At 43.4% G+C, this 17,172-nt stretch overlaps 1 protein-coding gene across 3 annotated transcripts in view; it reads left to right on the top strand.

Annotated features, from left to right (window-relative positions):
- LOC133509879 (protein bicaudal C homolog 1-like) overlaps positions 1–16,830 on the top strand; it is a 78,905-nt gene extending 62,075 nt beyond the window's left edge. For all 3 annotated transcript variants that reach the window (XM_061837312.1, XM_061837313.1, XM_061837314.1), the window contains 13 exons: positions 1,444–1,575; positions 4,084–4,291; positions 5,892–6,047; positions 6,275–6,462; positions 6,541–6,682; positions 9,532–9,685; positions 11,125–11,284; positions 11,364–11,403; positions 12,236–12,390; positions 12,504–12,666; positions 13,241–13,404; positions 13,856–13,955; positions 16,623–16,830. In XM_061837312.1, the coding sequence (XP_061693296.1) occupies positions 1,444–1,575; positions 4,084–4,291; positions 5,892–6,047; positions 6,275–6,462; positions 6,541–6,682; positions 9,532–9,685; positions 11,125–11,284; positions 11,364–11,403; positions 12,236–12,390; positions 12,504–12,666; positions 13,241–13,404; positions 13,856–13,955; positions 16,623–16,750 (1,890 nt within the window). In that variant the 3' untranslated portion in view covers positions 16,751–16,830. The remainder of the gene's footprint in view (positions 1–1,443; positions 1,576–4,083; positions 4,292–5,891; positions 6,048–6,274; positions 6,463–6,540; positions 6,683–9,531; positions 9,686–11,124; positions 11,285–11,363; positions 11,404–12,235; positions 12,391–12,503; positions 12,667–13,240; positions 13,405–13,855; positions 13,956–16,622) is intronic.
- Positions 16,831–17,172: the final 342 nt, after the last annotated feature.

The raw sequence follows: 17,172 nt of genomic DNA, 5'->3' as shown, positions 1-17,172 counted from the left end.
TCCTTGAGGCAAATCTATTTTGGCCTTTCATCATCAAGTCCTTTTTGGCAAATTACTAAGTCTGGGGTGTGCTGAGGGGCCAGGTTTGATTTTAAATTTTTGCTTTTTAAATGTGCATGTCAAATATTCTATTATTTTAAGAAATAATCTAATAAATTATTAAAATTAGTAATTCATGATTTTTTTTTTTTACTGAGATATACATTACCATTAAAAGTTTTAGGGTCCTGGAGAAATGTCCTAAAAAAACACACACTTATATACAAATACTACCTTTCAAAGGAATGTCTTTATTTTTTAAGGAAAATGTTTTTTTTTTTACTTAATTTACGAGAAATGCAGTATATACATTGTTAATGCGCTTTAAAAAGTGACCCAACCTTTTTGAATACTAAATTAAATACAGCATCGTCTTTTCATGGAAAATATTCATAAGTTAACTAACCACATTTGTTAAAACATGAATAAAATTGAAAAGAAATATCTCATAATATATTTTAGTTAACAAATTTGAAGCAAAAAAAAAAAATCAATGCTACAAAGATTACATAAGTTTTGTACAAGATAAATTCTGAGTGGGCTGGATCGTCAAATTTTGCCCACCCGCGGTACGTGTCATCTGAACGGCTGCAGACGACAGCATAATGTCAGCTAATTCCTTCCTATGGCCGCCTATTTGCCGTGGAGGACACTTAACAAACGCCAGAGCTTTTGTGGCGACTGAGCAGGGCTTTCTCGTGCTTTGGAAACTGGAGAAGCAGCAAGAAAAACAGTTTTATGAATGTGGCCAAGGGGCAGGCGGGGGAGGTCGAGGGAACCAAAAACAAAACGTGGAGAAGGCAGAAAGGCCCAAAAATAAAACGTCAAGTGGACGCACGGGATGGGGAGTCCTGCCCGTCAGAGCGTACTTTGTGATTTGGCCACTCGCAGTCAAACTGTTGATTACAGCTCCGGTCCGGAGCCCTTCAGGAGCAGCGCTCCTCTGCTGCTAATTACACCTACTCGCAAAAGGAGCACCGGCCATGCAGCGCTCTGCCCCAAAAATATAGATGTCCGTGGTCTTGCGGTGGTGTTAATGTGAAGCATATTGCGCTTGGCGGACTTTCCCCAAACCCAAGATGCAAAAAGTCCACCGGGGAGTCTGAGGATTTATTGGATTGGGTTTACCTCCCAGTCTACAAGTGATAATAGCATCGAGGATTTATGCCGTTGTTGCCGGGTGCTGATTTAATAGAACGACGGAGACATGATGTGCACAACAAATATGTATGCACTCGCTGGCCAAAACACCTGAATGAAATTTTGCTTAGATGAAGAACTAGAAGGATGCCAAAGGCTACCATGTCCAAAATCTCCTTGGAAATGTCTTGCAACGGACACTCCCCCACATAATTGCAACATTTCCACTTGCAAAAGTGAGTACTGTACATTTCTGCTCCTCAGGGCTGCCTGCCGCTGGTGCTAATGTTCGACATTAAAGAGGACGTGGAGGTGGAGCCGCAGTGTATCACGGCCCTCATGGAGCAGCTGGACGTCTTCATCAGTATCAAACCCAAGCCGAAGCAGCCCAGCAAGGTATGGTCCTCGTCCAACATTCCATCTCGAGCGTCTCGCGTCCTCAAAGGCCAGCGAGGGCGGCGTCGCTCTGTCCGATTGTATTGAACAAACATGTTGACGGCTCACGTCTCGGTATGCGAGCGATTTAAAACGGAAAAAAGCAGGAAGGGGAAATTGAAGGGAATGGTGCCGTGTTCAATCAGCGTCTGTCGCTTTAGAGGACCTCGTTCTGTACTCATGCTGTGTGCAAAGCAAAGAGGACCGGCCGACTCCGTTTTTGTGCTTCGGGATGACTTAGATGCAGATATTCTTGGTTAATACATGTGTGGATCCAAAGTGGTCATTATGGGATGAACTCTAGGGAAATGTGTTTCCTCTGTGCAGTGAAATTTAGACTTATGGATGCCAACATGGTCTTAAGTTTCTAAAGAAGAAAAACAAACAATGCCAATATCAAAATGGAGAGGGAGAAGAAAACTATTTGCATAAAGGCATTTTTTTGGGCCTTCAGTTGAAATTTCAGGATGGTGAGGAGCATCATTTCAATTCAGATTGAACCAGGAAATGCAAATGGGGGGAAAAAGCACAGAAACAATGAAGGGATGAACATCCATCCATCTATCCATCCACCCATCCATCCATCCATTCATCCATCCATTTTCTGAGCCGCTTGTCCTCACAACAGTTCCACACAGAATCACATCTTGGGGCAATTTAGTGTCCAATTAATGTTGCATGTTTTTGGGATGTGGGAGGAAACCGGAGTTCCCGGAGAAAACCCACGCAGGGATTGGGAGAACATGCAAACTCCACACAGGCGAGGCCGGGATTTGAACCCCAGTCCTCAGAACTGGGAGAGTTCAAATGAAGTTCACCTGCAAAGGTCGGAGTGCATTTTCGCTCCATATCCTTTTTTTTTTTTTTTTTTTAAATCAGCGATGAGTATGTGTTAAGCTCCTCCAATGCCTGTTTTGCTTACTTTGGAGCAGACCAGACACCCCAATTGTACTTGAGTGGGCCTGGGGCAGAGTGCCTAACTCATATTGACCTACTGAAACTAGTGGAAGATGCCAAACACTGTTCCAAGACCACCACCACCCCCCTCCCGACACGCCTAAGAAGCCTTCACTTAAATATGTTAACGAGGTGACAGCAGTAGGCCCGTCCAAGCACACCCCACCCCCTCAGCGTTTTGGCACAGTCATAAAGCAAAGATTTTGGATTCTGTTTTTAGACGACTGGCAAAATGTAAAGATTTGATTTTATTTCAGTTAGTCTGCATTTATGCGTGTTTGACATCCAAGAAAGCCGAGCTTGTCACTTGGCTGGAAACGGCCACGCTGACCTGAATATTTCTCTAGAACGCATCTTGGATGAATTTTCCGTAAAATTTCTGATAAGTAGGAGTGTGTGACTTTCACTTCTATGAATCTTTATGAATACGTTTATATCGTGTATTCATGCAGCCGAGGAGAATACAGTATGTGTTAATTTGCTCTAACTGGCAAACGTTGCGGCTCTCCGTTTCTGATGGATTAGTCCACAGTTGTTTTCGCCTGATGTCATTTGAACAATAAGATTTTTTTTTTTTTACCATTTCTAAAATTAGATCTTGTAAAATGTGCAAAAAAAAAATACAAAAATATATAATGTCTTTGCAAATCATATACAGTACGAGCATGTTTTTACACACTTGGCCAATAAAGCTGATTCTGATATGATCCAAATTTGCTGTGTTTACACAAGATATTAAAAAATAGAATTAAAATCAGATTTATTCCAGATCTAGATCACTTTTGGTGATTTCACATAATGATCTAAAAACTAGAAATTTATTTGGAAACAAATGAAAGGAAATCATGTTCTGTAATGTCCCAAAAAAATAATAATGTAACAAAACATGCCCCGTAATGCTTTTTTTTTGCAGTATATTTTCCCCATTCTGTTACATGTTCCAATCCTGTCCGCATCATCGTAAGCAGCATTTCAAAAACTTGCTGTTGTTGCAGCCACTATCATAGGGTTACGGTTTGCCTGTGTCACTTAATCATGTTGAAGATCTGTAAAAAAGAAAAAATCAAATAAAAAGTAAAATAAAGACTGGATAGTGCAGCAATTTGTGGTGTGATGATTGCGCATAATTCAACTGTGTGTGATAATTGTCCCCAGGTTTCTCTCAGGTTTCCTTTTTTATTGTTGACATTTCTGCCTGAATGTGACGTCAAAGGGAGGAACAATTTCTCATGAATATTTCGACGTGTGTCTAAATGAGCGTGATGTGCTAAAAAAAAGAAAAAAAAAGGCATCGTTGAAAATGTTGCTCCCACACTGCCTGCCGCTGTTTGTCATTCTAATCTCTTCTTAATTCCCCCCTTCCTTCCTCTCCATCTTGTTTGTCTCCCCCCTCGTCCTCCCTTTCACTCCCTATCGCTGCGTCCAACATTCCCAAACCCTCCCGTCCTCCTCACTTGTTCTCTCACACACTTGATCGTTTTTATGTGCGCTCAACCTTTTTTTTTTATACAGTCTGTAATAGTCAAGAGTGTGGAGAGGAACGCCGTAAACATGTACGAAGCCCGGAAGTTCCTCCTGGGCCTGGAGAGCAATGGTGTGTCTTGCTCCTCGCCCTCGGTGGCCTTGAACCCGCCGGCGCCCAACGTCCCCTCGCCGTCTCTCATTTGCCCCGTTGGCCTGGACATCCTGGCCTCAGCTGGTCTGGGGCTCAGCAGCCTAGGTATTAATAAGACATATAAAGTTTTCACAAGTAGATTGTTCTTGGGACATAACCCACCAAATGGCCACTTTTGCTTTTATTTTAACGACTGGGCATCCTGAAAGTGGAACTCAACACTTCACTTTTTCCACATTTTGCATTATAGCCTCATTCCAAAATATATTGAAGTCATTTTTTTATGCCCCTGCAAAATCCTGCACACAGCAGGCCATAATGTGAAAATAAATAAATAAATAAGAAGCTAGCACAGCGGCTTCACAGTGTGCATGTTCTCCCGTTCTTTCCTCACATATTCCCTCAAAATGCACCTTCGCTTCATTGAACATTCCGAGATTTTATGTGAGTGTACATGCTCGCTTGTATATTTATGCCCTGCGATTGGCTGGTGACCAGCCCCGGCGGTACCCCGCCCCTCGCCCAAAGTCAGCTGGGATAGGCTCCAGGTCACCCGCCAGCCTAATGGGACTAACCGGTGAAAAAGATGAATGGAAAATAACTGAAAAATGACAGCCTTTGCTGGATACTGTTAATATTCCTTTGGCAGCAATTACAACCTGGCCTTTTTTAATATATTAAGGCTGTAACATAACACAATGTGGAAAAAGGGAAGCGCCGTGAATACTTTCCACATGCATGGTAAACGTTCAGGTTCATCTTTGCCAGTGCACAAATCCAATTCCTTTTTAATGGTACCCAACAGGGAAAGGATTAAATCAAGTGGAGTTTTTTTTCAGAGCTCATTTACTTTGCATTTCCAACCAAATGGAGAATACGTGCTCCAAAAATCATCAATCACGAATGTACGACGGAACGCCCGAAAGTCATTTATTGGACAGAAAACCAGTACCAAAAAATCCAAAGACGGTTTTCTGCTCCTAGCTAAGGGTCATTTTCACGCACAAAATGTTGATCAAGGTTGTTCTCTTGGTTTTTCTTGTCTATTTTCCTCTCAATAATCCTAAAGTCTTCCTGTTGTAGTTTCTACTTTTTGAGAAAAGAGAATACGCCGTGTTAGCCGTTTAAACCCACTGAATGTACATTTCATGACCTCGCTTCTCCTGCCAAATAAAAAAGGGAGGCAAGTAAATTTATTGAAAATAATCAGTCACAAAAAAAATAATATCATTCCGTGCAGGCCCGGCGTTCTAGAACTGGTTTAAAGTTGGTGGCTGAAGCTGTGGACGGGCCCACATCCTGGCCGTTAGTAATTGCTACATGCTTCTCTCGCTCAGATTACAGTGCGGCCTGCCAGCGGAGTCCCGTGCCTCATTCCCGCAGCCAAACTAGCCCCCTTGTAAAAGCCGCAGACCTGCTTCTTTGTGTTTTTATACGCTGTGTTTAGGTTAAAGCACTCAACGGCACATTGTCTCAATAACAAGGCTTCTCTGGGCACCGAGACACGTCGGCTAGGTAGTGACCTTGCGGGGATGCGAGAAATTCCTGCTCACACTTGCCTGCTGCCTCAATGGAATTTTTGTTCAAGAGCAGGAAGAGTGAGATTATTTTCCCAAAGGTCTTGGTTTAACGTGATTAGTTCAAGGGGAAAAAAAATGGTTGGACTTTGACCCGCCCAGCGCTAATCTATTTATCTTCCCCGCAGGCTTCCTGGGTGCAACGGCATCCCACTCGCTGGCCAACTCGGCGGCCCCCAACGCCGTCCTAAACACCTTAAATTCCTCCATGAGCCCCCTGCAGGCCCCCAGCCCCAGCGCCCCCACGCCCTCCCTCTGGCCCAGCTCGCTTACCAGCACCCAAGGTCTGTCGTTCAAGACAATAAGCAATCTATCGTTTTGAACTTGAGCGTTAATTGTTGTTTGTCTCTATGTGTCCTACGACTGGCGACGAGTCTCGGGGTGGTACCCGGCTTCTCGCCTAAAGTCACTCACGATAGGATCCAGCTCACCCCGCCACCCTAATGAGAACAAAATAAAAATAGATGGATGGGTTTTTTTTGTAAATATTTGTCTTGTTATGCTTCCTCAGCCTTCTCGTCCCAGTTGATGCTTCACCCGGCCACCCACGCCACCCTGAGCAGCATCCTGCTGTCGGGCGTGCAGGGTTACACGCAGAGCACGCCCTCCCCTCCGCCGGGCCTGGCGCCCATCGACAAGCAGCCCAACGGCGTCCCGGACTGCGCCAAGGCGGCCTGCGCGCTCAACGGTCACGTTAAGGTCAGCCCATTTTCTCAACTCGACGTGTCCTTTGGAAATAGCTTTGTTTGATATCTTGACTTTGCACCTCCTGCGCAGCATCCGGCGTCTGTCTACGGGAGGATAGCCACCGCGTCACTCGCTGAAACGGTTTTGAGTCCAGCGCCGTGCGACTCGGTCCAAGAGGGCAGCGGACACAGTGCATCGGAACCACTGTCGAGCAAGTCCAGCGCCGATGAAGGTAACTCATCGCATTCCACCACACACCTTGAAAGTCCTTAACCTGCCGCTTTTTGCCGCTCTAACTAATTTCAGTTAAGGTCATTTTATTACAAAAGTTATGGAATTGTAATCTGTTACATTACTAGGAGAAAATGTGTAACGAAATTGCAAGTGCGTTTGGAACTTTCCATGATTACAATTTTAGTCACATTTGTAAAATAGCCACAACAGCTCTGGTTTTAATTTATATGCCATGTCATTATCTAAGCCCCTTATCCTCACAAGGGTTGCAGGAAAGCTGGAGCCAATCCCAGCTAGCTTCGGGTGAAAGGCGCACAGGGCAGATATCGACACCATCATTGAGCGGGAATCGATCCCATGCTGCCCTCACCAAAGTCAGGCGTGTGTACCACTACACCATGAGTGACTCTTAATTAATATTATTTATGTAATATATATTATTTCCTCCTTCTAAAGCCTAAAGAGGCTTGTGATTGGTTCTCCTATATTTTACCAAATATGATCTCAAAATGCCACGTTGTGGTGCAGTATATTAATTTGTTTCACATGAAGCTCTATTGTTTAAATTGTGCATATTTGTTATTAGGTCAGTATTATATATGGTATGATAGTTTTCTACATGCTGTACACATATAAGGCACCATTTTTTTCATTTTCAACGTTCAGATAATTGTGTGGAAGTAATATAGTAAGTTGGGAAGTGAGTAAGTACATTTCATTTACACTTCACTCTTCACAGAAAGGACTTTCAAATTGCTTCATGCAGTCCTAACATATCTAAAATACATAAACAACATTTCGCATTTAATAGAGAAAACACAAATCAAATAATTCACTTCAGCTAAATCCCAATAAAAAGTATACATTCGATTGCTTTCATCAAACTGAATTTGTGAGTGATACTTATTTATATACTCTTTATTCTTGTTTTTCTCTGATTTATTTATTTTTCCCTCCGTGACGGTCATTCGGTCAGCTTGTGAAATATTACTTCAAATATCAGCCAGGTCAAAATGGCCTGACCCTGTCCAAGTTGCATCACGTGTCATTACGTAGACCAGAACCAAAGTGCTGCTCAAATATGAAGTGTAATTTATGTGCCGTATAAACACACTCTGCAGATGTTGTTGTATTCTGGGTCAGGTCTGGGTCAGTTCCGGCATACATCCGGCCTCTTTTATCCTCCTATCAAACTGATTCTACTACTTTCATTAGCAGGCTCAAAATCTTCTTCTTTCTATTCCTTTCGGCTTGTCTCGTTAGCGGTCGCCAGAGCGTTATCTTTATCCATCTAAGCCTATCCCGTGCATCCTCCTCTCTAACACTCACAGTCCTCATTTCTTCCTTCACAACATGCATCAACCTTTTCTTTGGTCTTCCTCATCTGTCAGCCTATCCATTACGACCGCAAACAGGAAGGGGCCCAGAGCGCATCCCCGTTGCAGTCCCACCTCCGCCTTAGCGGGCTCGAAATACTTGTTTTAATTGAGTGGATACAAATGTGCCTGCCCACTTTTTAAGAAGGAATATTACTTGGCAATATGTCTATGCGTACATCTATATATTTGAGCTACTGCCTAAAAGAGTTGGAGAGTGTCATTACAGATTGGCTAACTTGAGTGAGAAAAGACTGGTCCCTAAAAGTAAAATAACAAAATGGTGAAGCAAATTTTTTGGAGTTTTGGATTATTTTCCTTTGTAAAAAATATATTTTGCAATGTGCTTGGCAAAGCTGAACTGTTTTACACTCTTCCATCGCCAACACAAAGGGCCAATGTTGGCTAATTTGAAGAAGCCTACCGCTGATAGCTAGCACCTATTGTATTGCCCTTTATTGACCAAACAAAATGAACACGTAATAATCATTCATACCCGATGCCCGCAAATTGACGCCCAGACAGGTCAACGGATAGCCGTTTAAACTGCCAGCCTCTACTTGAGCTCACAATTAACGCTTTCATTCGCTGGCGCCCACATCACTCACCAGACCAGGCCCCGCATTTTAAAGCAAAATTCATCGAAAGTCACAGATAATACACTTTGGAATTGTGACCCCAAGTGGACAATGATAATACCTGCACCTCACATGCACATTTTGTCCTTCAAAAAATGCTTTTTGTTTCTTGATTGCTCTATTTGTTGATGGCATAATCTGTGGAATAAACAATAAAAAGTATTCCATAGCTCTCCGAGAAAGACACCTGGGGAATTTAATTGGGGGGGATGCATATCTCATATAAATCACAAACTTTGTAGCATCAAAAGATGAGTGTAGGTTTTGAAGCCCCTTGAAGAATACGTACCTCGAATGAACTCGTTTCCCTATGCAGTTCTTAACCTCGCAGTGTATATTTAGTGCAAGAGGAGACCGTTTAACTTCTGCCCTCCTCGCGGTGCACGCAGGCGGTTTTCCCCCTCGAATCTTTCTCTCTCACGCGTCTCCTTTTCCTCACGTGTTTACCGAAGCCGTCTTCTTGGTGACTTGCTGCGTCACGGGCAGGTTTCCTCTCCTTCCATCCTTCCCTCCTTGCTTCCATCCTTCCATCACGTTTTCCCTTCTCTCACAGTGTTTGGACTGGCTCGCCCGCCCCCGCTTTGCTTTTTTCGGGGCGGGCCGTTCCATCGTGAATCCCCCCCGAGAGCTCCATGAGATCGCCTGACATCATGTTCGTTTTCTTGGCCCGTGCCAAACTGAAATGCATATTCATACAGCGTTGATTGCACGCATGTGAACTCTCACGCATCCTGTTGCACAGCATATAGCGGAAAGCCGCTTTACAGCTGCTGAATTTTCACTAATCCACAGATCTGCCGGGACTTTTCACGCAGTCTGTTTATGTCGCCCAGGCTCGGACACATTTGTGGAGGTGGGCATGCCGAGGAGCCCCTCGCACTCGGCCAGCGGCAGCGAGCTGAAGCAGATGCTGGCCTCGTGCAAAACGTCGTCGGGAAAACGCCAAGCGGTGGAGCTCCTGCAGGGCACCAAGAATTCCCACCTACAGTATGTCCGAATTAAAGTGTATGGAATGTGTCATCCCTAATGCAAATTATCTTATCCAGACAACAATTTATGTTCAACTGTTCCATAAAATGCATACCCTGTTTGTTGTTATTAACCAAAAAATATAGGTGTTTATGACTTAAAGTCCGCGAACTTTGACCTTGTTTCTCTTACCTGCAAAACGACTCATTTCGTGGGGAGACCTTCTGATGTCACAAAATCTGGGATGGGCTGTTTTGGATCGACAATAAGGTGGTAGTCGAACAAAAACCCATTAGTTTCGAGAATTCCTCAGTGATTGTAAGCTAAAACCAATCCTTGAAAATTATTTATTATTATTTATTTTAGCATTATTATTAACGACGCCAAACAAATATGAGCGTTCACCTGAGATGACACGCTGTGGCGACCCCTAACGGGACAAGCTGAAAGAAAGCAGCATTATATTATTATATTATTACTTCTTTGCCAACTTAGAATACGTTATCGGCTTCTGCGTGTTTTGGTGCAGTAACAAGCTTTTGACACGCAAAGTGGTTGCCGCGGTTGTCGTGTATCAAATCACAAAATCTGCGGCGTTTGCATAATTTCCAAACACGACCGAAAACTTGGTATGTACGTTAAGGATATCGAAGCCTTTACTATTTATCGGTTGATGACGAACTAAACCAAAAAAGAGCTTCACAAACGCTTACCAGTCGATATTTCCAACACGAGGCATATCCTCCACAATGGGTCTGACTGCTGTCGGCTTCTTCATCGCCAGCTACTTAAATTGATTACCTTTAACGCCTTCATAAAGCATCCGAATAATGTTCATCCCTCAAATTGTCGGAAAACTCATCGGCGTTCTTGCAGTGTTTTCCTCCGGGATCCATGTTGTTGTCACAATGTCCTACGTCACGCCCCTCATCGGCTGTTTCCGCTTCATTTCCGTCTTTTTCCGGCAAATCTAGCAATGTGTGATCATTTGTTGCAAATAAAATGTTTCCTCCATAACGGATTTAAGATTCGTATTCAGCATAAAAACTGCATCATATTAGCAAAAAGGTGCACTGCGGTCCTTCCGTTCCCTTTGAGTGATTGTTTACACAAAATCTGGCCTGGCAGACTGTGATGAGAGGCCACAGTAGGAGTTGCTGTGCTCCCGGTTGTGTGTTCCAGTTAAGAGCCTAGCGGCCACATTTCGAGCCGGATGGAGACCTTTGACGAAGGACTGGGTGACTCCAAAGTAAAGGACATTAGTGTAATCCAGCCAAAATATGAAATGCAGTTTAGCATAAATCAGTCAACTAAAATGTAATATGTTAATTGAAATAAGATGTGTTTAAATATTGGCAGATATATTGTGTATATATGAGCGACAGGAAATTGATGTTATAGACGGAGTTCTGCAGTGCAATTTGTCTCTGTTCCCAAAATTTGCATTTCCCGCGCAGTTCCGACTGTCTCCTGTCGGACGCCGAGTCCAGTTCGTCAGACAGCCCCGTGGCCGACAAGAGGGCGCCGGGCAGCGAGCGGGCGGCCGAGAGGGCGGCGCAGCAGAGCGAGAGGGAGCGCATCAGGTTGGCCCCGCAGACTTCCTTCGCTAACATGCAGGTGAGTACAAAGGCACACTGTGCGTACAAAAACACAAACGGGACTTTCGATCACAAGGATGAATACTTTTTGTTTACAGGCGTTTGACTACGAACAGAAAAAGCTTCTGGCAACCAAAGGTGAGTTAACATCTGTGTGTGTGTATCTTCATTTTCAGATGTCAGTCAATGGCTCTTTAAATCAACCAATAAGAACGCATTGCCTTGTATTAGCTGTGCCCCATTTGTTTATAGATGTGTAATAACGCCAAGTAGTTTCCTTTGCTTTTGCCCCTCCCATTTACATAGAACTGAACTGAATTTTATGACATAATTAGTTGAATGAAACATAACTGTAATAATTAAAATGGTTCATGAAATTGGTCAATCGATTTATAGTCAACAATAAAATGATTGAAAAAAAATATGCATCAAAAATGTATTTAATATATTAAAATAATTGGTTCATTAATTGTAATTAAATAAAACGTGAATAATGCCATCTAAAAATTGGAATGATTTATTCTTGTATTCTCATCAAGCACTTGTTTTCATGTTTCCATATACATATTTGAGCTATATTTTCTACCTAATCTGCAAATGACCAGGCTCATCTGTTCATTTTAAAAGTCAAAGTTGGCACTTTAGCATAAAAGCTAACCCCAGAACAATGTTGTTATAAGTTTAGTTCTGTACAAATACAATTAAAAATATAGTGGTCAAAATCTCAAATACATATTTTATCACACCTTATATATTGGTACCTTTTAATTATTTGCATGAGCAAGTGTGTATGTAAAAAAAAAAAAAAATCCTAGCTTAAAATTTTAACTCAGAAATTGAGGAATTCACAAGTCAAGGTACCACTTTGTTGTTATTCTCACATTGCAAAAATAATATATCTTGAAAAAATTGGGGGAAATTGGGATAAAATTAACTGGCGCCATCCAATATGCTACACGTGTTCACGCAGCTATGTTGAAGAAGCCCGTGGTGACAGAGGTGCGGACCCCGACTAACACCTGGAGCGGTCTTGGTTTCTCCAAGTCCATGCCAGCCGAAACCATCAAGGAGCTGAGGAGAGCCAATCACGTGCCCTACAAGCCCAGCATGAGCACCACTTACGAGGTATGCCGCCCCCCCGCCCCCTTTGGACCTTACCGATCAATCCCTCTATACCCGATATTGACTTTTCAAATGCGTTTGGCTACTGTGACGTTTGGGTGAACTTCCTCCCTCAGGGTTCCCCGCTGTCCCTGTCCCGCGCCGGCAGCCGGGAGGGCGTGGCCAACGGCAGCGACTCGGACAACTGGCGGGAGAGGAACGGCTCGACGAACGGGCTGCAGGCCCACGCCGAGTTCCCCGCTGCCGTGAGCAGCCCCAAGAGGAAGCAGAACAAATCTGGTCAGCAGCAGGTTTCCGTCGCAGTTGTACAAAATTTACCTCGAAGCTTGGTTACTATTCCTGTGTATTTATTATATTCATTCTTATTATTATCAGTGATCACGATAGTTGTTAAAGGTTCGTTTATCCGTAAAGTTACGTGTTGGTTATGTGCTCTGAAACGAAATAGACGGCTTCTCGCTCTTGCGCTAAAGTTGCCCCCGGGTGACAGCTGCTCTCCATTCCGCATCATTACTCTTGGTCAGTGAGCTCAATTCTCTGCACGGTTGCCATGGCAATTGGCCTCCATCACTTTTTGGGGTGTGGGCTGACTAAGAGAGGACAAATAGTATCAACAAACATTTCTTCCATTTTAATAAAATAAATGTAAATTCCAATATTCTATTTACATAATGATTACACCACTCACTAACCCTAACCCATTTATGTTCTATAATTGAAACATCCAAACAAGAAGAAGAATGTATGAAAAATACAATTTTTACTACAACTACCTCTTTGCTAGGAGCTAACTTTTTCTTCTTTTTTTTTTTTTTTTTAATTATTTTTTTCCCTTTGTATTTTGGGCGGACAGCCGCTGAACATTACCTGAGCAGCAGCAACTACATGGACTGCATCTCGTCGGTGACGGGCAGCAACGGCTGCAGCCTCAACTCCTCGCTCAAAGGTTCGGACCTGCCCGAGCTCTTCAGCAAGCTGGGCCTGGGGAAGTACACCGACGTCTTCCAACAACAGGAGGTAAGCAAGGGGCGATATGCAATGCCCGTATCGGGGACAAATGAGTCGGGAAATGGAAGAAGGTTTTTTTTTTTTTTTTTTTTTTTTGTGCAGCTATAACAGCTCACACTCTTTCGGAAGACCGTCTAAACAGGTGTCTTTCCCCATTTCCTAATTAAGGAGAGCCTAGTTCTGACTGATGAGCTTGATATCAGCGTCGAAGTCAAGTTCTTCCTCATGAAACTAATCCAAGCATGCCTTTATGGACCTTGTGAACAGAAAATGTTTTTTCATCAAATTCCCCATGAAGTTGGAAGTGTCCAGTTTTCCAAAATGTTTGGCAAAGATGGAGAATTTTGCTTTAATGAAAAAAAAAAATTGTCGCTTAACTTCTTCATTGAGTTTTTAATACTGTAGGCTGACATTTGTGTCACTGAAACTGGTCATTAAACTGGCTTGATGTGGATTCTAGATCGACCTCCAGACATTCCTGACTCTGACCGACCAGGACCTGAAGGAACTGGGCATCACTACGTTTGGCGCCCGCAGGAAAATGCTACTGGCCATCTCAGGTATTTCAATAACGTCAAATTCTATTGTTCTGAAGGCGTGTTAATAATCATTTGTGCAGATTGTTCAATTACCGTATTTTCTGCACTGTAAGGCGGACCTAAAAGCCTTTAATTTTCTCAAAAGCCGACAGTGAGCCTTATAATCCGGTGCGCCTTATATATGGATCAATATTGAGCCTTTAGTGCAACTCCATATAATGGATGCATAAGTTAACTCTTGCCTCTACTGTAGCATCTATTCTATGCACCTCATAATGCAGTGCGCCTTATATATGAAAAAAGTCTTAAAATAGGCTATTCGTTGAAGGTGCGCCTTATAATGTGGTGCGCCTTATAGTGCGGAAAATACAGTACATCCATACCTTGTAAAAGAAGTTTGTGACAAAGATCCTATCTTAATTTAGTCTTATCCTCTCTAATCCTGGGGCGGCACAGTGGCGCAGCTGTAGAGTGTTGGCTCTTGGGACCCTTGTGAGGATAAGCGGCTTAGAAAATGAATGGCTGGATACTATCTAATCCTTGCCACGGTAATATTTCTATGACGTGTTAGCATTAGTAATGGCGGATCGTGTTCAGTCAATGGAAAATAAAGTAAGTAATATTTGTTTGCAGCAGCAAGATTACAGTAAAAGGGATTCATTTACATTCTTTGCGGATCAGCGCGTCTGTTTTTGTATTTTTCCGCTCTCTGATGTTGCTTTTGTTCTGTTGACACAGCGGCTCCAACGCTCATGTTTGGGTGTCGTTCTTGGTCAGTGATGTCATTTTTTGGACTCGACAGTTGTGTAGAAGCAGTGATTTGGACTGCAGTAAGGCAGGAGAGTGTGTACGGGAATATGGTGTGAAAAATACAAGCGCTTCAATCCATCTCTTTTTTTTTCTGCAACGCTTGTCACGGGTGAGTTGGAGCCTATCCCATCTCACTTTGTGCGAGAGGCGGGGGCCGCCGAAGAACGGTCACTAGTCAGTTCCATCAAACCACCGTTAACACTCGCGTTCACACCTGTGAACAATTCAGTGCACAAGTGCCAAACTCAGAGCCTGGGGGCCATTTTATGTGGTCCACGAAAGCAAATCTCGGATGTCAACTTTTTTGCTAATATACCAAAATGGCAATAAGTCTTTTGTTAATAGCACTAAGAAATGGCAAGCATACCCCCTTTCAAAATAAGCCAACTAATAGTGCAACAAACAATGTTCTACTGGCTTCTGGTTTCAAAACTGGTTCAATTAAATTTTTTTGTATATATGTACCGTAATTCCCGGCCTACAGCGCACCTGGTTATAAGCCTCACCTAGTACATTTGTAAAGGAAATACCATTTGGTACATACATACGCCGCAGCTGTGTAAAAGCCACAAGTGCCCACATTGAAACACGAGATATTTACAAAGAAAGATGGTAATGCTAACGCTAGCGCCCCCCTAGTGCTAACGCTAAAATTTACAAGCTAGTCTCAAGGGCAAAATCAAAGCAGCGATGCATCATCTGCGGGTTAAAAAAGACCGTCAGTCAGAGAAGAAATACTTTCAATATCGGTGGTGTCCAATGAAAACAAATATTCTTCAGATTTCAGAAAATAATAAACCAGTTCATAAAATGAAAAAAATTAAAAATACTATTTCTGTGAGTTTGCAGTACTGCTTGACTGCTTTACAGTCAGCATGTAATCTTATCTTTACATATTCACGAGTGTGTTGGTTAATGTGTTTAGCAGTCCTGTGTGAAATCTCTCGTGGCAGAAACCAAAACATTTCTTTCACCATGGATTCCCACGAAAAATGTTTACCATAATTTCCGGCCTACAGAGCGCACCTGGTTAGAAGCCTGTCTGAGTCCATTTGTAAAGGAAATACGATTTGGTACATACATACGCCGCAGCTGTGTAAAAGCCGCAAGTGCCCACATTGAAACAAGAGATATTTACAAAGAAAGACGGTGCACAGAAAGAGTTTGACGCTAGTGCCGCGTTAGCGCTAACAGGGGTAGTCAAAATAAAACTTACCGGTAAATATCACTGAGACATGCCAGTAACACAGCACCAACACGCTAGCACAACGCTAGCGCAGCGCTTACAGAGCCAGTAAAAGCCACTTCCTCGGCACCAGTGTCATTCGTACCTTTTCCGCTGGACTGCCCCCTTCCAGCCGTTAGAAAGAATGCACAAATTATCCGCATCACCGCATAAACCGCAGGGTTGAAAGCATGTGAAAAAAGTCGCGGCTTGTAGGCCGGAAATTATGATAATGAGGCAACCATGTATTGATATGATTTTACAATTACAACGGCCTTCAGAGGGAAACCATAATGAGTTTGACACACCTGATAGTCATCAATGAACTTAGTACCAAGTTTTCGGAATGTGAGAGGAAGTCAAATTTTTGCTGGCAAAAAAAAATCAACCATGATCAGAACTCAGAAAATTTGTAAGATCGGGTTCTGAGTAAAAATGTACCACATTAGTAGTTTCCTATCAGCCGAGGGCTTCTGCGCCATCCTGTGTCACCGTGTAGGGTTGTGGAACGAAACTTCCGGGCCAATGGCTGAGATAAAGTTTCGCAGGAAAAAATAGCTTGTGAATGGTGAACTGCGAGTAGGGTTTTAGGTACTCTATATCGGACTGACTTCCTTTGCTAAACTTGCTTCCAATGTGGACTCTCATTTCAGAACTTAACAAGAACCGGCGGAAGCTATTCGAGCCCCCCATCCGGTCGTCCTTCTTGGAAGGCGGCGCGAGCGGTCGCCTGTCCCGTCAGTTCCACGCCGACATCGCCAGCGTCAGCGGGCGTTGGTAGGCCGTCCGGCCCCGTCCGTCCGTCCCGGCGGCGTCCCTTTTTTCAAAGCCCGGCGCCACCTTTTTCCATTCGCCGCTATCAAGTCCATCCAGTTAGAAGCCATAGTTTGCCTTCCAAGTACCAACCAGCATTGGCGGGGGGGGGAAAAAAAGGGATTCCGAGGTTGAGCCTTCACTCCTGTCCTGTACGAGCCGTTAAGTCTATCCGAAGCATTTCTGCGTGGACGTTATTGTTGCGCTCCTGACTGAGGGTACTCCAGTATTTCAAGGGAACAGGCGGAATGATTAGTACAATCATTTTACCCACTGACGCCGCTGCAGCTGTGTCGGTGACATGCACTTTAATGTTACTAGACTTTTGCCTGTGAAAGCCTTCATTTGCCTAGATCGGAATATTGATAACGAAGCATTGGACTTAAAAAG

The sequence above is a fragment of the Syngnathoides biaculeatus genome, chromosome 12 (genome assembly GCF_019802595.1).
Source record: "Syngnathoides biaculeatus isolate LvHL_M chromosome 12, ASM1980259v1, whole genome shotgun sequence".
NCBI lineage: Eukaryota > Metazoa > Chordata > Actinopteri > Syngnathiformes > Syngnathidae > Syngnathoides > Syngnathoides biaculeatus.
This window is presented reverse-complemented; position numbering and strand designations above follow the sequence as displayed.